Source organism: Lineus longissimus, chromosome 13 (genome assembly GCF_910592395.1).
Source record: "Lineus longissimus chromosome 13, tnLinLong1.2, whole genome shotgun sequence".
Lineage (NCBI taxonomy): Eukaryota > Metazoa > Nemertea > Pilidiophora > Heteronemertea > Lineidae > Lineus > Lineus longissimus.
Genome location: NC_088320.1, coordinates 3,559,870 through 3,583,948, shown reverse-complemented (window position 1 = coordinate 3,583,948; position 24,079 = coordinate 3,559,870). Strand labels below are relative to the sequence as shown.

The 24,079-nt window shown below is 40.6% G+C and overlaps 1 protein-coding gene across 9 annotated transcripts in view; it reads left to right on the top strand.

Annotated features, from left to right (window-relative positions):
• The first annotated feature begins 2,378 nt into the window (after nt 1-2,378).
• Nucleotides 2,379-24,079, top strand: part of LOC135498162 (diacylglycerol kinase beta-like) — a 54,208-nt gene continuing 32,507 nt past the window's right edge. For 7 of the 9 annotated variants that reach the window (XM_064788354.1, XM_064788356.1, XM_064788351.1 and 4 more), the window contains exons 1-4: nt 2,379-2,481; nt 6,089-6,151; nt 13,235-13,448; nt 20,333-20,409. In XM_064788354.1, the coding sequence (XP_064644424.1) occupies nt 13,394-13,448; nt 20,333-20,409 (132 nt within the window). In that variant the 5' untranslated portion in view covers nt 2,379-2,481; nt 6,089-6,151; nt 13,235-13,393. Of the gene's footprint in view, nt 2,482-6,088; nt 6,152-7,341; nt 8,104-13,234; nt 13,449-20,332; nt 20,410-24,079 lie in introns of those variants that run through there. The other 2 variants (XM_064788347.1, XM_064788349.1) reach the window with 2 other exon arrangements.

Sequence of the window (24,079 nt, the reverse complement as noted above, 5' to 3'; positions counted from 1 at the left end):
ATGTGGAAATAAAATCCGAATTGGAGAACAAGTGACTATCTTTACAAAAAGCAATATTCTTAAAATACTCATCTCTTAGTTTTTGAATAGAAGGACATCTAGCAAAAAAATGAAATTCGTCTTCTACTACGTCACACCCAAATGGACACAGACGCTTTTCCAACTGAGTACCAAAATGTCTACCTTTTTCGATGAGTAGGCTGTGATTGCTAAGGCGAAACTTAGCCATTTTGGAAAAGACCCCACGATTTTTTAATGCTTCGAGGTAGGGCTCTTCTTCTTCTTCTTCCTCTTCAGCGTTCAACCTGCCTAAGTAAAACTATAACCTCAGTCCTGTGGCGGAGATGAAGCGGCTTGTCGCCCGAAGGTTCGGCTGTGTTCCCCTCAGCTTTTCTTCGACCTTCGTGTCTTTAGGCCAGAATCTATCTCGAGGTAGGGCTGAAAAGTTCTGTATGTCTTTAGGCCAGAATCTATCTCGAGGTAGGGCTCAAAAGTTCTGTATGTCCTGAGTTTATTCTTTTGATTAGGATCCAACCTTCTGTCGTTTTTTAGGACAGAGAAAAAGTGAGTGCGATACAAGGATTCAAGCGAATTGGAAACGCAAGTGCAACCAGAGGAAAGGTCAAAATCTTTCTGACATTTAGCATTCAATACATCAATAATTGCCGAGACCGACTTGTTGATACTACAAGACTGTGTGAGCTTATTGTCAATTTCATAAGCTTCATTGAGAATAGCATTACTGGAGGATTTAACATGAGATAAGTAGTAAAAAGTATGCTTCAATGCCAAATATAGATATGGTTTTTTCCCGGGAATTTCATGGGGAATATGACAGGTTGTGCGCAGTGCATGCTCATGACTGTATGATATCCATATGCCTACATTCAAACATTGGTCTGTACAGAAAAGCCTAGTACTCGGTGCACGTGCACAATGAGATGTAGGTACATATGTACTTTGTTTGGCCTGCATATCCAAGGCTCTCGAAATAAAAGGTTTTTTTTCGATGGTCTCTGCTCGGTGTATTTATTCATAATTATAAAATATCGCCATGTTATTGTTGATTGACGTTCAATCCCAATGAAAAATCTGCCCCCTCGGTCAACACAGTCCCCATGCCTAAGGCTAAAGCCCCTAACTGCACAAAATACCACCAATTTCACCCCCAGCTCTTACATATAGTCCCCATTTAACCCTTCTTAAAAAACACCAGGAAAACCCAGGCCCAAGTCCGCAATTAATTGCATTTGTTCAGCATTTGAACTGCGCACGTGCCTATGTTTACAATTTTATTTCCCACGAAATCGGAAAGATCACATGACCTGCTAACGTGGATTGAATATAACAAACTTCAGTATCGCCATCTCTGAAACACAATTTGTACTAGAACAGGTACTAGTAGAGCCATCTACAGGACATCCAAGTAACTTATTATACAGGTCACCTCATCCGCGTTCTGCTCCTTGTCCTTGTACGTTTGTTGTGGTTTCGCTTGTGTTGCAAGCATTCCAACCCGAATGATATTTCTCGATGTTTATTTTATCTGTAAACTGCCCTCGTTACAAATAAAGATTATCATTTGCTTTGAAATCGATCGTTTTTTGTGAGAGTAATTTTTGCGATGATGCGATCGTGCTTTGTTTTGCACGATCAGCTGGCCGATACACTATTATACAGATTGTTGGGCGTCTTTCGGCTGCATGTGGATTGTTTTCAGTGTTCGGCCCTTCTCGCCGGTCATTGCTTTCCTGATAAGTTTTTTATTGATAATTAGTGTAACAACCCTCGTTTATCCGTCAAGGGTGGGCGAAAATCTTCTTTCTGATGAGTGATGTGTCCGAAAACAGATAGGTAAAAGTATTTTACAAAGTGCATCTCACGTTACAATTTGTATCGATCCTAGCTTTTTCTCGGATGATTGAAGGATTCTGGTGAGCTCCAGACCAAAAAGTTGTTAGTGTTGGTTCTGGTGGAAGAAGACCGTGTTCAACTTGGGCAACTTAAATGCAAAGGAAATATTGCTTTGTTTTTGCAAGGAAATATCGCTTTGTTTTTACGGTGGTTGTTCACAAGCCCAGGGTCTCATCTTGATCCCAATTCATTAAGCCAAATGTGTCTGTGGAATTCAGGCTTGGTAGTTTTTCAGTCATAGAAAAACTCCAACGATCATACTTCCAAGACTCCCACTGTTCTTCTGAATCGCTGCTGGCCCTGCAATCACTGGAGACTCGGGCCCACATAAGAGTAGTAAACCGGATTAATCATTCACATGGCCTAAAAAGGGTAGTAACTTTTCACTGGCTAGTGCTGCCATCTACGAGAAGATGCTAAACTAAACTGACACTGGAACTCTTCTTTTTAGAAGGTACCTCACAAATGGCTGCCTGAAAAAGTGGAACTCAAAATTTTCCGATTTGATTCGATTTTTTTCATGAAAATCAAGCGAAAAGAAGAAAGGCGAACATATTTTGAGGTAGGGTAAGTATCCATTTACATTAGGTTATATTTTGGTTTCCCTCTTGGCTGTAACTTCTAGGTTAGAAGGCACAATATTGTCAGCTATCCTGAAATCCATGAAAACACGGAAAAGATAAATATCCTATAATAATACTGCTCAGTAACAGTGCTCTGGCAGTGGCATGCATCCTTCAAAATGATGATGATTAATTTCTAAACACTTACCTTTATGCTTAAGTATTGTATATCGTTGGAAAGGTTGTATAAAGTCTTCGATAATGGTACATGTGTTATGTATGTGCAGGACCTATAACAGAAGTTTTGTCCAGTCGACCAGTGCCCAGTGGAAAAGTCTGCTCACAGAAATTTGAAGATTGCATCATTGTCTTATCATTGTCTTATAGTCTCCTGTCACAGATAACTTATTCATGTGGGTCATATCAGTGATGAAGAAATGCAATGAATAGCGGATATTGGTAATGGTTAGGTATAATCAAGTAGAATACATGAAATAGGGCCGTGGTGTTGTTGTAGTAAGATATTTAGAGTGGATGCTATCGTTATCCCTTCAGAGACAGCAACGACCTTGTTCTTTTCACAACAGAATATGATGTAGTCATGCCAAAAAGAATGACAAAGAGCAAGTGAAAGGTGGTTAATTGTGACTGAGCTCACCAAAATTGGTCAAAGTCACATATATAGGCCTATATATGAATAAAATAGAGATGTTAGCTTTAATTTTTTTCGATTTACCATTAAATCTAATGGTTAATGCATTAGCTTTGCCCAAGCCTACATTGTGAGGCTAAAACATCTGTGAAAGTGACGTGATAATGTATTCTGCTCAGTACTAGGCCTGGCAATTTACTACCTAATTTGGTGTCATGCATTGTCATCGGTCATAATTGACAGAAGAGTTCAGAAGAGTAATGTTACAATACATGTACATCACAATCACATCCAGGGCTATCGACCTTCTCCTCAACTGAGCCCCTTTCTGAAGGTCTGTGATGTTGAGATAATGTCGCAAAAAGCATGCGACTACCGTTACTCTCTGTGGTGATAACTGCTAGAGATAGATTGTAACTGAGCGATATTTAGAATACATTGTAATATAGGAGATTTGGAAGCTGAAGAAAAGAAGAATTCCTCTCACACATGGCCAGAAGAGCTGCATGCGTCGTTCATTCAGTGGTTAGCACAGGTTCTAAATTTCTGTGAGCCACAAGTTCTATACAAGTTCGCAATTCTTATGACATGAAAACCATTGATAAGGCTGAGGATTTTCAAAACGTTGATCTATCCCTGAGAGGCATTTCATTCAAGCTTCTGTATCATCATGGGTGATAGCGCTATCTGTTCTGCTTGTCAAGAATGGGTTAGCGCGGCTCCACCGAGATCAATATCTTGGATTATCATACAAGAGCCATGTTGGCCTAATGCCTCCCTTGACGGCCATTCATAATTCACGCCATTAAAGACGAAATTAGAACGTGGATCATCTCATGGGATTACAATGTTTCTAATTCTTTACGGTTCAATTAGAATCTAGGTTTTTTATGGTTAAGTCATGAACTGCCCTGGTTGTAATGGTAACACGAGCTAAGCTGTACATGACCATTTGGTATTTGAGAGACTGTGTGCACGTGACCTGTTCAGTCATGGTGAAGGACTTTTCGAACTCAAGAGACCCATGACATCGTACTGACTCAAAGTTGATAAATACATGTTCATGTCTAGCAAATAGAATAAGTGGGCCACCAGGTAGTGGGTGAGAATTGCAAAATTCAAAAACTTTTCAAATTTGAAACTTTTCTCCCTCTGCCAGGTCACCAAACTAGAAACTGCATTGATACACACTATCACCAAGAACCATGCAGAAAAAGAACCTGGGTTTCATTTTTTCAATACCCGTCAGAGATCTTCTTAACGCCAAACCGACATTCTCTATCATGCGAATCGAATTTGCTAGTCATGCTATCTGAGATTCTGAGGTCAATAATTGTCACGCACGCCAGTGTTGGGTGTGGTGGTCTAACGGTGATTTGAGAGATCTGTAAGGTGTATACTGTCAAGTTGACAATGCCCACTCAATTGTAAGCGGGTGGAACTCGGAAAAAAAAGTGTGTTTACTGCAAAGACCTTAATTTTTACAGTCCTCATTGGTGACTTCCCTCTCTTAAATGTGTCAGACCAACACGTTAAAACCTACAACACCACCCCTTCATACCTTCTAACATGGCATCATTGATCGTAGATGGTTTGCTTTTTATACAAGCAAGCTGAAATCAAAAGGAGGCAATATGGCCTTGGGTCACTCCTATGGAAATAAGCTAAGTTCGCCCTGCCTATTTTTAAAATGGCTCAAAGACATGGCACATCATTATCCGTGAACTGTAATTTGAAGGTAGCGGAGGCTGACGTCAGTCGAGACTAAACTTCAAATCGTCAGATTGTGCCATGAAGAGGGATCTAGTTGTCAATCGGCAGATTTCTCAGCAACCACACCCAGTATTGACTTGTGCTTGCGACGGTATTGACGTGCTTCCTGGTTAGAATATGAAAAATAATAATCCGGCATTGTTTTTCCCCGTCTTTTGATTTGAACGTGTCGGACATTTTGTCAAGTTTTTAGAACGGAAGCCAATTTGTTGTTTGTTGCTCTTTCAAAGGTCATATTTTTACCGTTTCACAGACTTCAAATGCATTTTTTAAAATGGTTTTTGAAACATCTGGGTGCATTGTATGGTGGTAAGAAATTTTTAAAAATAATGATTTCTTGTGATTTTTTTTTTCTTCAAATTGTTTTTTCTTCTCATTTGTTATAAACACGTCGACTCGTTGCATTTTAAAAAACATTAAGAACTCTGATTCTGATTCTGACAGGACTTAACTCTGAAATATTGCATAAGGAGATGAGAGCACAGTGTACGATAGTCATTACATTAACCCATTCCTTCCTTCCTTGTCGAACTCCTTGCTCCACACTTTCGTACCTCATCACATCACTGTCACTTCAACTCATGACGACGTACATCTTATATGTAGCCACAGTGCATAGGGAGGCAAGGAAACAATGTATACCGCTAGTGTGCTGTTCCTTCAGACTTCTCATGTTGTAGTCATGGTAACGGGTTAATTCGCCTGGATTGACCATATCTGGTGAAGTGTTCATCACAGGTCATTCTAGGCCGTTTATACCCGTTGTCAACGGTAACTGGAGAACCCCAAGTGGTAATAGACGTTAGAAAACACTCCAATGTTTGATTTTGTAAATTGAACTTTAATTTCAGCCATATTCAATTCATTTTTTTGTACGCACGTTTAATGCTCGACATAAAATGTTTACAAAGGGAAGTGTAAGAAGTACAGGGTGGTCCACAAAAAATGTACTGTTCAAGATACCCTCTCCCAGGTTGCACTTTGAAAGTGTGCGTACATGTAGCAATTGGCAATTGTGTGTCTCCACTTTTAATTGAAGATGTCATGACTTTACTTCCAGTGGACCAATGTCATAAATGTTGTGACCTTGGAAGGCATGGAAGTCCCCCCTCCCGAGTTGTGCATGCGTACGAGATAAAACTTGCTGACCCTGCTCATCTAGATGTATATTATTGTATCCTTTCAGAGGAAATACATGTGATGCTACTCTAGAGAGAAACTGCAAGAAGATCACATTCCATTAAATTAGGTAAGCATTCTTAAAATGACTTGAACATGTCAGAGCATTGAATGATTACAGTAGCAAAAGATTGACATGTAAACTCTGGCACACGTACTGCAAGATTACTAGCTTATCCATGTTCTGAACCATCACTGGCATCAGAGTCCGGGTCGGCAGAGTGGATCCACGGCTTGCGGGTCAAGATGGCTTATCCAAGGCCTTCTGCTGTTACCTCAGTAAACAGTACATCATAGACAACAAAGGCCCTGCTCAGGAAGAAGTTCGCCAAAATTGAGAGAGGAAAACCGTGGTTTAAAATACTACCCACAGCTGACAACATCACCAGCAGCAGGTGACACATACTGACTATAAGGAACACCGAAATAACTGCCATTGTTTTTTCAGCTGTTTTCTAGACAGATCAGCATCAACTTTGCTTTCGAACATTTGAAATTCATACCTTGGAATTATCAGTTTTTGATAGTTTGCTGTTTCAGATTTCATGTTGAATGTCATAGTTGATGATAGTCGATTTGCCAGAAACCTGATCGTTATGTTTCTATAAATAGCTTTGTCAATAGGTATTATTGATCAGTTAAAGTTTCACTGAAATCAAGAAATTCGTATTTCACAAATTCGTTCTGAGAACGAGTCATATTTCAACACATTCAACTTTGTCTCAGCTATGAAATCAGTAAGCAATGTCATCTCAGCCTTTCCCGGAAGCAATACTGACCGGAAATCTCCCCAAAATGTTGCACTGAATTCCATAATTTCGACTATCTGTTTTATGTTGTGACATACAATTACAAGGTTTTTAGATCATGATAGCCGGGTGATGACGAATCCATTTCAGCCAGTCAGCACTGGTTGAACCTGCTGACGACAACTCGACCAAAAAGTAAGCACTCCGGCTAAAACGTTATATTTCTGACCGGGAAAATTGGCAATGCTGAAAAATAAGCTGAAATAATCATTGATATAACTCTAGACAAGAATCAAAGGGAGCTCGCCTTATATTTTTGACCTGGTTGATGAATAATTTTCATTCGTAATCTGATTTCATTTTGTCAGATGCACAAATTCCTGCCAATACTGCATAGAGATGGAGTGGTTACTTTGACTGAGTAATGCTAAGTCAACAACAGAATTCTGAGCCGCACTCCATCTCTTCTTGCGTCTCTCGCTGAAGGGACTTCCCTGATGATGTCATCCATAGTGCTATTAGCGGTAGTATGTACACAGCCTCTCTCCGACGTCTACATGAATAGCGAGCGCTGGTTACCAGCTGCTCCGGTACCATTGCTATGGCATTGATTCCACAGGTTACATCAATACCGGAATAAACGATGGGAGGATGTGTGCGAATGCAATGTGGATAAACCTGTGATACAACATTACTCCTGCCTACATTTTATTGGATTTTCCCCGTTTGGACCCTGTATCGCAACGGTGGCACAGAGGAGCGTAGGCCCTAACATGCCGTTAACGTAAACGTAGATATCATCAACTTGTGCTGTCGTGTGGTTCCTTGTGCTTGTACTTGACTGGAATACAGGATGTTGCGAGTTGGAAATGAAGACAAATTTGGTTTTGAAATCTGATGCATTTTTGTTTTCACCCTGAATATTAGCGTTATGAAATACATTTGTTGTTGGGTAGTCCTCAAATCGAGAATGTCTTGTGGTTGCGTTAGATTCATAACTGGATTTTGAGGATTCTTGGATATGAAAATGAAATGTTGTTAAAACTGTGATGCAATGGGACTGGAGCCATTATACATTCCAACATTTAACCCGGTAGATAATTTAAGACCGGACCCTAGACCATCTTTGATCGTTGTCATGATGTACACGTAGAGCGATTACAATATAGCGTGTGGTTGTACTATCTTACGTCTGGAAGAGTCTGAATAGATGTAAACATGGTAAAAAAAAGATTGGACGAGAAGTGGGTGATTGTGTGATATACTATCAATGGTAAGCTACACTCTTTAGAATCAAAGTTATCTGATGTAGATTGGCTGATTGGAATTTTAAAATCTATCGAGATCTTTATAAAGCTTTTGAAAATATATTTTGTGATTATACACCTACATGTAACAACGAAATTGCGTACCCTCGGGCTGAACATGTAGTCACAAAATATCAGTGATCAGCGTAGGCCTTCACTGTTTAATTTGTCGCAAAATCAATTTCAGAGAACAGTAATTTGCTGTAAAAAAATGGTTTCCCTGATAGGTAATTGCAAAAAAATCAATTTTGTCGATTGGAATATACTCCTCGTTAGTCAGGGTATTGTTGTACTTTGTTGAATCCATGCGAGGGTGTGGTTTGTATCTGGGCGAGTGCGTCGTGACAGCCGTGACAGGAATTATTGAGTTACGTGCTCTCATCTTGAGGAGGGTGATTAAAAAATCAACATTTGAGGTACACACCCAAAATTGCTTGGCTTTCTTGGGGACAGTTCTGAAACTTATGTGGATTTGCTGTGAAGTGTATGTCTTGAATTGAAGCAAAATGTGGAAGTTCAGAGCAAAAAATGAATGTTTGTATGGTTTCTTGCCTTATTACTGGCAAGTTGATATTTTCCCATTTTTTAATCCCGTTGCGCAAGCGCATGAATGAATACTGTAGCTGAATCTAGCATGTCTGACCGAATACAAAATGTGGATTTTCCCCCCATCACTGCAGACCAGCGCTGATTCAAAGATGGAGTTTGTTGGTACCCTGCCCTCTAGGTGCTTGAGGCTACACAACTTTATCCTTGGTGTGGTCAGTCTGTGTTGAGATGGTCCCTCCACATCTCTAATCCACATCTCTAATAAAAAAGTACTTTACAAGGAACACACCCAAACTGACCATGATCGCGTGATGGTAGGGGGAGATGATGCTGATAATCAGTTTGATCATGATCAAGAGTGTCGATGCAGCATTAGGTCACTCTTCTTCAGAACCTAACCCTAATCATGCCGCTGTGATGTTTTGCACAATCCAAATTTGGATGTATGCGAACAACGCCACAAGTCTGCAAGTACGCAAGGAACAGTCTATGGATAGGTAAACCTTGGGGATCACAGCAGGACATATCAGTCATGCACAGTAACAGCAAAACTAAAAAAGAGAGCGATCACGTCACAATTACTACAAGTGACGTCAACAAAAATATACATCAATAATATTTTGAATTATCGGCAAGTAATAAAATAATTCCCATTAAATGCAATGAATAAATGTCCTCCACACAGCTGGCCTGTCCGACTCATAACAAACGCAAACATTTTACAGATGAATAAAAATCCATCGATTATCGCTAAGCCTGCGACAGGTGATGCGTCCATTTTGTTATGGCAATTGGATTGTGATCATTGTTGAACAAATATGAACTGATTTCAATCGCTTCCGATGGCAGTTTGACGACTCTGTCATGTCATTATCCAAATATCAGGTCAGCAATACATTCCTAACCCTCGAGTTTTAAGGACAGACCGGGGATGGAGAGGGAGCCGAGATTCTCACTGGGAAGGATGAAGCCAGCTTGAAGTTGATAATATCTACAGACCTGGGCTTTCTCAGTCCACAGTGATGATCTTGGTTCCACCATCCACTATTGGTCCTCCCTTCCCCCTCCTACAAAGTACGTGTTTCAGCTTCAGCTTCTGAGCAATAACCCCCCAAAAATATAAAATCACGAATATTTTATTAGAAAAGTATATGGATTTAGCAGAATGAACCAATTCACAGACTTGTAGGACCGGACATGACAGATTCCACCTCGGTGGACTTGTAAGTGCAGTCCACATGCGTGACTAAATGTCAACCCGGACATGACACCATGATCAATGTGAAAGTTGCATCAAAATCAATACTCTTAATGATTCATGCGGGTGAACTGTCAGTCATGATATGATATGAACTGCTCTCTGGATTACAATTCCGTGGAACCTCCCTGGTCCTACTTGCACCTATGAATTTTCACAATGCCATAGCACGAGCAGTGATAGGAAGGAATAATTCTGTGTTTGCCATGGTGTCGCTGTGTGAGAGAGGTTATATATCTCGTCCATAACCGAGTAAATACCGAGTGAACGGAAACCATTAGAGACAGCCTTTGCAGAGTACGAGATTCGTAATCTGACGGGTTATTATCATAAAGTAAACATAATCATATGACCAGCACTCTTGGTTGTCGATGCCTTTATTATATCTATCGCTGCGCGCTACGGGATAAAACAGTTTCATGCTAATGACTGATTGAGTTTTATTGAACTCTGGCATTGACGCTGAAAACTGGCTGCTTATGGTGTTCCCTGAAAGAAAACAAACCCAGCATATGGCATGCGAACAAGTTCCCTTTTTACAGCTCGTCGCAGTTACAGGTCGCTGGTGCTCTTATGCTGAAGCAAGGAAAATGCTGATACCTCTAAACCAAAAAGACTGTACCCTTTCTCAGACAGATATCTCAGGACAGCCTATACTAGTATTTATAAACCTGCTCTTAACACCTGATTGCTCAATGGTGGCCCCACGTAAATATTGATGCTATAAATAGCACAAAACAGACAAAAATAGCTTGACGAGCCCACCAGCTGGTATGAACACCTGTTACCATTCAAGATTCCAGCGAAATTGAATCACCACGCCCGTAAATCTCAGATTGTTTCTGCAGGTTGCTACGGGCAACAGCTTTCGATTAATGCGCGTAAGTTCCATCAAGATGATTTTATCATTTCTTATTATTTCATCAATATGTATGTATCTAGGTGGCTCATTGCAGTAGCAGAAATTAACCCCTTGCGCTGTTGCACTTTTCCTAAATATTGCGTATTAGATTGGGATTCTGGAATGAATCAGAATATGTAGACAGACATTCTATATCAATTGTTTTTGCACACTTTATTAGAATGTTATATTCAATGAAACTCTGTAAATATCATTGGCGCACGGCCGGGCAATACCTTGAGACACTCCCCCTTTAATTGATGATAAAACAGGCATTGCCATGCAATCAAGGGGTATCTTAGTGCGTCATTCCAAGTGAATACAAACATGATATCATGGTTGTACTTAAGGTAGAACTACATTAGCTGTATTTATTCTGTAAATAGCGACTTATACCAAGAATACTCCGCTCCTGTACCATCTGATTCACTCAACAAGCTTAGATAGAATGAAGCTCAGGAGGGAGGTGTACATTTGAGTTAATTCTCCAGAAACCGGTCTCATGCAGTCATAGTCATAGTCCCGGTCCATAAATTTGTAAAATAACTTCATTCTCTTCAGCACCTAGGTCGATTTTTGGTTTTAGGTTGAAATATTTTGATAATCAACAAAAGTTTAATCCTCAGAATCAGAAGTGTCAAGTGATCATGGGGGGGGGGCTTCTGGCCAAGTGTCTTGTCCCTCATTTGACTGGTCATAAGTATGGCACCATCATCTCGTTGATGAGCATGTCCGTGTAAGGCGTTCAGACAAAACGCCCCTCCCTCTCCTGAGGCTATGGTATAAAAAGCATCTTAGGTGTGCTAAGTAAAGGTGCATGCTTGGCTGGTCTCCAACAGGGAACACTGGGGCATTATCCATGAAGCAGCTAGTCCTTCAAGTATCGTAAATAAAGCACCTCATTAGAACTCCATGCATCATATTTGATGTTTTTCTATTAGTTTAACTAAAGACTGACAGAGTTGGTTATTTACCAAGTGAGTTATTAATTAGAACATTTCTTTAATTATGGCATATTTCTAATCGGAAAGTTATTTTTCTTCTTTAAAATGTCAAGAAAAATGATGATGTTTGCAGTAAAACGTGTAATGTGGAGTAGAATAGCTGCACAGTTAGGTCTTTCCAAGTACTATGAGGTGGCTACTGGTGTGCCACTTGAAGTTGGGTTCAGTCAAGAAATTTGCAAACAGTAAAGACACTTTAACTGCAGTTCCTTTGCCACAAATATGGTGACGATTTATTTTCCATTATCCGCAAACAGATGAAGTGGGTTGATTTTATGAATAATTGATCGAGACTGGATGTATATTGCCATCAGGCGTGCGAGACTACAAGCTGGGTGAGCCTATATACACACAGCACTTAAAATTCAATCGCACGGTCCCCTGGTTTTGATAATCATTCACAAAAAGTGATAGGTAGGGTCAGCTTGCAATGCAAATTGCATGCAATATGCTAATATACTGTACAAGATACAATAAATCTGGGTAAACGTAATCATTACTGTTGCCCGGTACAACAAAATTATCGTCATTCAATATTTACATGATAACACATTATACATTTGCTGTAGAACCAGTGCAGACAACTGCATGAATCGTAGAATAAACACCAATTGTCTGCAGGTTCTATTTCACCAATTCCAAGAACATCAGAACTCCAACCCCTCTAGATGTATCATCCACCCTCTGGCTTGAAATTGGCTAAGGAGCACATCTCTGCCCAGAACTCAGTAAGTTCATCAGTGTTCAGTAAAGGGAATACTCTAAAAAGGACCTTCCCCAATTGAGGGCCATATAAACGAAACTGTCCACTGAAATTCTATAGTTAACAAAGCCTTCCTACCTCTTGCCATTCACCAACACTTTTCGCTATTCAGGAAACATTGAAGTAATACTACGGAGATAATTATAACTGTATGGATATTAATTTCGCCTCTGATTTCTGAGGAATGCACATATGCCGATAGAACTTTCTTCCAAGAGATCGCCTCGGTATTATTATTATTTTCATTACCAGAGGTGTGTTTTTCTTTTCTGGCTTACATAGATTCATTTCATTATGTTCATAGCATGATTGAAGTTGTTTCATCGACAGGTGGAGATAAAGAGTGATGATGATTTATACTGTGAAGGGTCAGGAGCAGGAGCAGTCCGAGAGAGGCGTTCAGTAAATTTGGACTGCAAACGAGATACATGTATTTAGTCTATCATCAATTGAAAATGAGCAAGTTCGCTATACTTATGTACATTTGACGTTTAATACAGTGTTTTTTCTGGCCATCTTTTTCTTGCAGATATTTTGGACTTGTATTTAAAATTGTACATGATGACATGCTTCCTTGTACCTCGTGTCCTATCATAACAGGGTCTCTCATCTGTCTTTCCAGGAAAATCAAAGATGTATTCAAAATATTCCCACGGTTCGACAAGGACTTTACGGATTAAACTAACACATCGGACATTATAGTACGCATCATTTCCCGTGGACATGGTCAGCACTGGCCAGTCGGATTAACTCAAATTCTCCCGAAGTATAGAAGCAAACTATGTTTAACATGTTGAAGCCAGTTGAATTCAATAGACTTCAGGAGTACACTTCTTGTGAGTATCTATTTCAGTCGTGTGTTGTATGATTAGGGCGAGAAAGAGAGGTATCTATCCAGTCAAAAAATGACCACATCCTGATTTCTGATAGAAACTTTGGCAGAATCTTGTTTCCTCTATTCAAGAGAAGAAAATTCATGCTTGTGACCAGGATGTGAGGGGAAGACCAGGCCTCTCCGAATCCTGGATCATCCCCTGTTGATTTGGGTTTTCTATTCACCATTTGCAAGTCCCCCTCTCCCATCGCATTGTTTACATTTGTAATATATTTATATGTTTATATTTTTCTGATGATATTTCCCTCCGTTGTAGTTCAGGGGCAATGCTAGCGTCCTGAAACAGACCAGTCACCCGCTCAACAATAATTATGTACCATGTACTTCATGAAATCATTTCACTCTCCGCCCAGTGAATGGATCATTCTAGTCCGGGTTACATACCCCCGCTGTGCAACAGAAATGTGGCACACCCCTGGGAAAGTGTCACTTGGCTATATACATGATACAAAATGACACAAACTCGCCATCTCAAAAATAGCTCTCTGGTTGCCATGGAAACTGGTAATGGTGGATCAACTGAATGGAGTATACTTTCTGACAGTGTATAGAATGACATCTGCGTGTAGTAGGCTCCCATCAGCATGGTTGAGCTTTGAGAATTCGAAGGGGGGCTGTAACTGAAGTCGGACACTTCTCCACTTTGCAAACACACTGTCCCCCACAACTTTTTTTGGAGGAGGAGGCAAGAGGCATCATGAGTTCATCTCGATTACCCCGATACTATGACGATTCTGGCGACATTAGCGTCATGCTATCCGGATGACGCAAAGTCCTACAATACATATTTTTCTCCTAATATATGAGTTTACACAAACACAACCAGTTAATATGGAACAAGAGACAAACGTTAGCATTTGGGGAGAATAGTCTACCTTATCCTTTAAATAATGAAGTCTAAAGTATTCCTTTGATCTCAAACTCAAAGTCGACTGAACTGCTGTTGAATTTCAACCTTGTCCCTTGGTCCCAAGCTATACTCGCTCAAAGGACTATTGGCGTACCTGCTTTCAGCATCACTGACGTTGGGGCAAGGTTGGTTCGATCATCAAATGGAGTGAGGACAAACAGTGAATGAGTTATTTGACAAACAAAGGATGCTATAATTGGAAAGCATCGATTGAACATATTGATCGTATTGGCCTGGCCGTAATGGCTTCTAAATTTAACAGTTGTTGGAGCGGAATTGAAATGGAAGTATAAGTGACTGATGACTGAAAAAAGTACATGCTATTTTGAAAACTTGAAAACAAATATATTTTGCAAAACCTGGAATAGTTTTGAACTGTTAGTTTGTGATTTCCGGACACATTCTCCTCGCACTGTAAACATAGCAAGTTTTTTTCAAATTAGAATTTCAAGCAAATTTGATCAGACTTTTCTTCTCTTTTTAAACTTTTGAAAAAACATGGATTTGTATGACTCTGTCTGCGTTTGAGACATTACGAAAACCGAAATGGCAATGACAAACACCTCCCTTTACTTAGGCGAGACTTTTTTTATTAGTTGGTGCTCGGATTTTTGGAGGAATATATTTTTGAGGAGGACGAAAAACAAAAACAAAAAAAAATGTTTTTTTCCAAAGATTTCATGGTCTCGAAAAATTGATAGGATTTCTCAAAGTCGGAGGGAAGGATAAAAATAAAATTTTTTCCTAAAAAAAGTAGTGCATTTCAGGCATTGAACAGTCAGCAGCCAGACTCATAACAATAGACTGGTTCTCGTCATAATATCTACTGTGGATGCATTAGGAAAGGACAAGAACCAGTCTAGGTCTGGCAGAGCTGGTCTGGCATTCGCACTTTCGATTCGAATGATCAATCCGACGAAGCTAATTTTAATTCAATCATGTTGAATTCTGATTTTGAAAAAAATATTTTTGAACTTTTAAGTTACTCTCGGGCGTCGGAGCTCAAAAAAAAAAAAATTTTTTTTTTTGTGTAAAATCGGTAATGTTCGAATCGGCGGATCTGAGACTGGCTAGATATAAAGTTTGTTTTTCTTTCTTATTTCGGACATCGGGAGGTCGGTGGATCCGAGCACCAACAAATAAAAAAAGTCTCGCCTTACGATCTTCACCTCCAACATGGCAGATGGATTGACCAAGCATAACCAAACAAGGCCTGTGGAAAGAAAAAGAGAGAAAACATTTGAGATTGAGATACTCTGTGGATGCTGGAGTTGGGTCAGGTCAGGGGTCAGGTATCCATTGAGAAAATTACCATTCAGCATCACCTGACAAGTTCTGATTGAACATACAGGGGGAAGAGAAAGAGGGGAAGACCTAGTCCTATGAACAGCTGGCGATATGCCCTCGAGAGTGATATGAAGGCCATGGGTCACTCTGAGCAGGAACTGGAGAGGATCACCAGAGACAGAAGAGGGTAGAGGTAACTTATAGGTGGCCTTTGCCTTCAGAGGGTCGAAGAGCTTACGTAATGTCTACTAAAACATGTAGAAATCCTGTCCAGAATAATATGGAGCCAAGGGGCTATGAATATTAATTTCCGCAAGTTAAATTTCAATAACTTTGATACACTGAATCTTGCCTCGCCTAATGGGTTAAATTTTTATTTTCAAATTATTGTTTTATTGATATATCTGCCGTGTGTTATATTGATCTAGATTGTTTACAGAATAGTTTGTGATTGATCCGGGTTGAGTGGTGACCACCCCTTTGCATTTTATACGCTGGTATTGATGTCATCGACATTTCCGCTCGAGGGTAAATTAGCAAGTTGTAATATCATCCGATAATGTATCCGTTTGTGCGCTTGATAGAAATTCAAAAGTAGGTCAAATGGGATTTGAGGTCAATGCACCGAGTATCGGTAATTATGCGACAATAAATGAAAAGTCAATATTTTTAGCTGATTATAATTATTATTTTAGCCATTAGTGGAGGCAAGTATGAGTTTTTTGGCCCCGGAGGAATGTAGTATTGGTCAAGGTTGCAAATCAGTGAGCTGTGCCAACGCAGGTTATCAACAAAGTAAGAGTGGTCTGGAGACTTCCAGAGCACACAATGGAGTTGTTGTCTGTGCACAACTGTCTCAGTCATTGGAAAGTCCTATACCTGCAGGGGTTCCTGCGTCTTATGATGACTGAGACAGCAGCTGCGTAAAGACAACTCTACTGGGCATATTTTGAACCCGCAATACACAAAAATACTAGATCGGAACCTAGATATAGCACTCAAAAGACTGAACACAAGCCAAGCAACGCTTTACAACATCGGGCATGTAATGTAACTTCAACCAACCTATCGATCTCAACAGTCTTGAGAGACGTGAGTGGTATAGGTTCATATTACAGAACAGCGGTATAAAGTTTCAGCACAGGAACATGAGAGCTCGGATTGTAATTTACGTCAGCAGGGATTGGATGAATCTCGTTCGAGATAGTTTGTGTGTGGTGGTGTATGCAATCATCTCCTGAACAATGAGAAGTGTGATGGGCATGTTGACCGACTTTTGTCCAGTTGTCAGAACATTGTTGTCTTTTTATTAGGCAGAATGAGCGATCGGTGTTAAGATGTATCTGCGAACATTCGTCTTACCCTTACCACCACTATGACAGCTTAATTCCCAAGAGAGAACATAAATATCTAATCTTTGTCATAAAATAACCGTCCCTGTTTTGAACAGCACTTTCAGACCCAAAATATTGCAAAGTTTTTCATCCCATTTCTATCGTTGCTAAATGTTTTATCAGGAGCATTGATATCGCACCTCATCCAATACCTCCCCACAGACATGACTGAGTTTGAAATTGAGAGTATCGGTAATTATGCGACAATAAATGAAAAGTCAATATTTTTAGCTGATTATAATTATTATTTTAGCCATTAGTGGAGGCAAGTATGAGTTTTTTGGCCCCGGAGGAATGTAGTATTGGTCAAGGTTGCAAATCAGTGAGCTGTGCCAACGCAGGTTATCAACAAAGTAAGAGTGGTCTGGAGACTTCCAGAGCACACAATGGAGTTGTTGTCTGTGCACAACTGTCTCAGTCATTGGAAAGTCCTATACCTGCAGGGGTTCCTGCGTCTTATGATGACTGAGACAGCAGCTGCGTAAAGACAACTCTACTGGGCATATTTTGAACCCGCAATACACAAAAATACTAGATCGGAACCTAGATATAGCACTCAAAAGACTGAACACAAGCCAAGCAACGCTTTACAACATCGGGCATGTAATGTAACTTCAACCAACCTATCGATCTCAACAGTCTTGAGAGACGTGAGTGGTATAGGTTCATATTACAGAACAGCGGTATAAAGTTTCAGCACAGGAACATGAGAGCTCGGATTGTAATTTACGTCAGCAGGGATTGGATGAATCTCGTTCGAGATAGTTTGTGTGTGGTGGTGTATGCAATCATCTCCTGAACAATGAGAAGTGTGATGGGCATGTTGACCGACTTTTGTCCAGTTGTCAGAACATTGTTGTCTTTTTATTAGGCAGAATGAGCGATCGGTGTTAAGATGTATCTGCGAACATTCGTCTTACCCTTACCACCACTATGACAGCTTAATTCCCAAGAGAGAACATAAATATCTAATCTTTGTCATAAAATAACCGTCCCTGTTTTGAACAGCACTTTCAGACCCAAAATATTGCAAAGTTTTTCATCCCATTTCTATCGTTGCTAAATGTTTTATCAGGAGCATTGATATCGCACCTCATCCAATACCTCCCCACAGACATGACTGAGTTTGAAATTGAAAAGTTTTTCTCTGACTCCAGGACGTCTCTGTTGATCACCGGATTATAACTTTCTCATATTGATCTTTGCAATGGGGCAAACATCAATACTAACAACATAACCTAAAACTAAATGAGCGAATGCAGGAAAGGAGTGAAAGTTTGCTGAATGACCTGATGCCCTTTCTCAGCAAACCAATTGTCTCCGTTACATCACATATATGACACTTTCTGGCATGAGAAGTGACGTTTTCGTGTTTCTGAAAGGTCTCAAGTGTTCAGGGTGCACTTTGAGGGAAGACCATGACGTCAATACCTGACTATTGAGCTGTGGGAAATGACAGGTTTTCCATCTCGTATCCGGTCATTCGACATTGATTGGTGACAAACTAAAGTACTGGTTCCGTGCCCTGACACCCTGATGCAACTCTGGGTTACTTATAGCCATCAGCTGCGAGAGGTTCGCTGCAATAGTTGCAGAGTGGAAGAGTGTCCGACTTGTGATAGGAAGCTTTTGGGTTCAAGGCTGGGTCATTCTCTCTGTACTTTCAGCTTGCCTGAAAAGGCCATGTGAAGCATTGTTTCCTCTCGATTTGGCTCGGGAATAGAGTCGCACAGAATAAAGCGCTGCATGAAAACTTGTATTTCATTTTATTTGCCATTTATTGCCCACTCGGCGCCACTTTTTGAAACCTTTCATAGCAGTCATGAGGACAGTATTGGCTCGTGCTCTGTTCAGCTGAACTAGAGCCTTCAAAGGGTTATTTGTATCTGTCTGAACATCACTAATACACCAAGTTGCCTGAGGACTCTGCGCCTTAGGACATAGTTGTACAGTTAGAAATTTACGGTTTCCATAACGACCAATTGCAAGGCTTTAAAACTTCCCTCTGCATTCTACAATGTGTAAGGCTGTCAATCTCATCCCTCTAATATGTAACAGTTTGGTTACCATGGTTATCATAAATGGAGAGAGTATCATTGTAATTAAGGATGTCCCTTTGCGTAGAAATTGCGATGATTGTACAATTATTTGATTTGCGTAGAGTTGGGCAAGCTGTTTGTGTCAGGATGTAGCTTTGAAGAGCCGCAGCCTTAGATGACAGATGACAGAAGGCAACACCCGTCTTACTGGGCTCGTCACTAGAGGAGGCAACAGCAGCAATACATGTAATGCCCTCCTGTCTTGCCTCATTGGCAGAGGCCACAGGTACAAGGTCTAAGGCAGCGGCAAAAGCTATCACTTGTCCTCAAGATCACTGTCTTCTGTCAAAAGGGTCTGGCTGATGTTGATGAAATTCCTTGAATACCCACTGCTGTCTCGGGTCTACATGTAGATGATTAGAGTGACAACTTTCAGTATTGCCCTATTTTGTGAACTGTCTCGACACCATCAGTGGTTTAGGGGGATCAACATCACGGTATCTGTTTCCTTGATAAAAAGTCACTTGGAAACTATTTAGACGACCAAGTCCATCTGGTGAGGCCATATTGGATGAAGGCGATTTCCTGGATGACCCTTTTCCTCCATCAATTAATCTTGTTCACAAGTTTCTAACACCCGCATAATTCAGTATTCAGTAGAAGTAATGAGACCATTCTCTTCTGTCAGACAACCCCGGTCTGACGGGCTGACAAATACGGTTACGGAGATTCTTAGAGTTTTAATCGGCGAGATGCACGTCTTGGGACCATTTTAGCTGAAGGGAAATCAATCGGGGTACAGAAATAGCTGTGGGATTCGCCACAAGGTCACAGAGATAATATTCGACATTCAGAGCATGCTCCACTAAGTCACTGGCCATTAACCCCTTGCAAAGCGGAAAGTTATTTCTAAATTGAGAGTATGGAGACGTTCACTACAAATAAAGGGGCTACTTAAAGCGAACTTTGTACAAGCGATACAATAGCATTCCATTCCATTTCCTCAGTCAGTAACTTAGCAAGCGATCCTCATCGTCAAGACATATGCGACGTCAGAGGGCTAAAGTAAGACTCGACCAAGATAAGATTTTTGGAGTTTGGCCAATTTCTCTCCCAGGGCTATGTTCACCCCACTTTTACGGTTCATACATTGTAAAACATATATTTCATGGATCTACTCTCGGTCTCGTTGCAGATTCTAACAAAGCGCTCAAAGACGTGCTGGAGGAGTTCCACGGCGATGGAGTCCTCTCTAAATACAACCCAGAGGAAGTAAGTAAACAACATTGTTTCCATGGCGACGTTAAATTCAACCTTACATGGTTAACCCTATGGTTGCGGCGATGTTTTAGATTTTGTGTATGGTGTCTACATGTTTTACATTTTTAGCTCACCTCTTAGCAGAGGTGAGCTTATCCCATACCGTGGCGTCCGTCGTCCGTCGTCGTCGTCGTCGTCGTCGTCGTCGTCGTCGTCCGTCGTCGTCCGTCGTCCGTTAGCAGGGCACGTTTCGTAACTGTTAGAGCTATTGAGTTGAAACTTGGTACACATGTACCCTTATGTAATGACACCTTAGAGACCAAGTTTCGGTCCGATTCGTTTCATGGTTTGGCCACCAGGGGGCCAAACGTTAAAAGTGAAAACATGCAATATCTCCCTTAATAATAGTCGGGAAATTTTGAAAAAAATATGGTAGGTACTTCTAGCAAAGGTGCATCATATATCCTCCGGGTTTTTGATTTGACCTCTTTTTCAAGGTCACAGAGGTCAAATGGTGTAAATTGGCCGTTAGGATGTAACGATGGCACGTTTCTAAACTGCAATGACTATTGATACCAAATTTGGTACACATTTACCCCTTAGTCAGGTGATCTCAGGGACCGAAGTTTGGTCCAATATGATTCACCACTTGACCACCAGGGGGCAAAATCCAAAAACCTTAAAAATGTGATTATTCCTTAACTTCTTGCCCGATTGCCACCAAATTGATATCATGGGTACATCTAACCACCATACAGTATATGTCAAACAGGTTTTTAATTTGACCTTCTTGTCAAGGTCACAGAGGTCAAATGGCGTAAATTCGCCGTCAGGCCGTAACTATGGCACGTTTCTTAACTGCAATGACTATTGATCACAAATTAAGTACACATGTACCCCTTGGTCAGGTGATCTTAGGTACCGAAGTTTGGTGCGATCTGATTTGCCATTTGGCCTCCAGGGAGGGGGCCAAATCCTAAATTCTTCAAAATGCCATTAATATTCCTAGTAATGACTTGCCCGATTGGCACCAATTTTATACCATAGGTACATCTAATTCTAACAACCATTCAATGAGTCACCCGGGTCTTCTTTGATTTGACCTACTTTTCAAGGTCACAGAGGTCGAATGTACTGTAAATTGGCCATTTTGGGGAAATTGTAATTGCTTGGACCTACATCAAACCTAACACTACATGACACAATACCATGCTCTTTATCCATCTTTCCACCACATGAGGTGAGCACAATGGCCCTGGTCATTTCATTGTACTTGTGTTTTCTCCTCTCAATACCCAGTGCAAAAACGGCAAGAAAGTCTGACAGCAGTTTGGCACCTGTGCACTATGCACTGGATACTGCAGCTTTTGAATGATATATATTCGAACAAATCTGTAGTACAGTATGTAGGGCCGCAAAGAACACAACACCATTCCAAGACATATAGATTTTTTTCGTGTTCTGAGGCGTGTGTAGGTTGGGTGTGGTCTGTAATGGTAATGATAGTAGTGGGCAGATTGGCGTGACAGATCGAAGAAAAAGGTCACTCAGATGACCCCGGATAGGGAGGACCCTGTGTGTACTCGATCCTCACATGGTCTCCATCGACTTCTCGACATTGAGGAAGTCACATGAACCAGTCACATTGTTGGGGCTCCTGGTCATGGATAGCGCTGTGCTGGACTGCAAAAAGACAATTCTGGATATACAGAGGCTAGGCAGTGTAAGAACATGAGGTTCAGGATGGCAGTGCATAAGCTGCAGACCAAATACATTTTAGCAACTAACAATTTATCTTTTGTTTCAAAAATCAGAAATGACATTTTATTGATAGCTCATATTTTAAAATGCATAGTTTAAAGTTATGTCTATTTCAAATGCAACCAGATATTTCAAATCATATTACGAATCTGATCAATTTTATTCCCATAACAACTTGATATTGGCGTTGTGTTCATGTATGAATGCGTCATCCTCTTCTTTCTGTTATGCAGTATGGTAGTTAAGTAAGGTACCATGAGCAAGAATGACAGATCATGTTACTCGGCATTTGCTATTGATATTTATGTCCCCCAATGTCGTTGTGCCAAGTAAGGTCCGATTGTCACGTACACTATCTTTCAGGAGCAGTACCTCTCCTAATCTAAACCTACACATGTATCTGCAAAAAAACAGGTCAATCAGAGCCAATTGAGTTGCCCAAGGCATCAAGTCATGATGGATTGCTTATTTGAATAAAACTACGCCTACAAACAAATCTCTTGTCATATCACATCTGGTCGGATGTACCCTTGAGCTTTGTTTCTCCCCGACATACAGTACGCATTCTATTTATGGCACCAATCAGCATCTTTTCATAAACTTATCAATGAATAAGATATTGCTCTAGGGAGCCGACCAATATCCGACCTCGCATCTGATGCTACTAAACGCCCCAGCTCGGAGACAAGACAATAACTTTAGTTCCCAGGCCAAGCCAAAGAGATCTGTCCAGTTATTAGGTGATTGAAAGTGAAAAAGACAGCCCACGTATCTAACATTGCGAAATAAATTGAAACTCTTTTCTTCCCCCGGTGCATTCAGTCGTCTCTTGGACAGACTCGTACAAAAGAATATTGATAAAAGCCCAACGGCGTGATGAAATCAATCACGATCCTGTGGTGGTCTACATATCTCACCATCCAATATCACGCCTTCGTGTTGGTGTATTGCCATTGTGTCTTTCATGTGTGGGTCTGCGGCAGCTGACCATGCAAGCCCACTCCCGCATCCTCCATTTTATCGATCAGAATGGATTGGGACAAAATTCTGATAGATCTAAAAGATTTCGGTTCAAGATTTAATAAAAAGCAGTTCAGAACCCATCAAAATCATAGTATTAAAGGAGCATTGATCTCTCAGAAAGATCATTATCTTTAGTGTTGTTCTTTGGCGTAAAAATTGGCATTTCTATCAATAGAATTGTCAGAGATTGAGGTCTTTGCATGTTACTATTCTGGTGACCAATCATGGTGACTAGAATGGGCAAAGGTCCAGGATTCTGATGGCGGATGTTTATGACGAAATGGGACTAAACAGCAAGCCACAGTGCATTTTCTTCCTATCTTTTCTCCATAAATCTTTGGCCAACAGTACCACACTATCAGCTGATCAGGCCCACCCACACATTTCATATTTGGTCAATGAAAATTTCATGATCTGTCAATATTCGTTCATCTGGTCCAGTTGTTGCATACTCTGCAACTAGAGCTTACTGATGACTTTTTAATATCAAATGGTCCTTTGAAAAACAAATTGTGTATCTGTCTAGATTGGAGGACCTATGTCTGCGAGGTCGCTAGTATGTGATTGCAAATCATGTTCTCAACTGACACACATAAAGTCGGGAAGATTCTAAACATCAGCAATATAACAAAAGAGCAACATGTTTCTCGATGATGAAATTGGCGTAATGGCATTATATATCAAATTACAAAGTTGCCTCCGCATTGTATGCACCCACCCACGCACATGCCATTCGATGGCTATCTTAGTCCACACAAAGGACGAGAGTGATGGTATCTTTGTCCCATACAATGGGTAGGCCTGAATGACATGGAGAAGAAATCGATGCAATCGTACTTCGGGTCATTGACGCTGTTATTTTTATCGCTGAGTGCATTTAGTATTGTCGAAGCAGCTG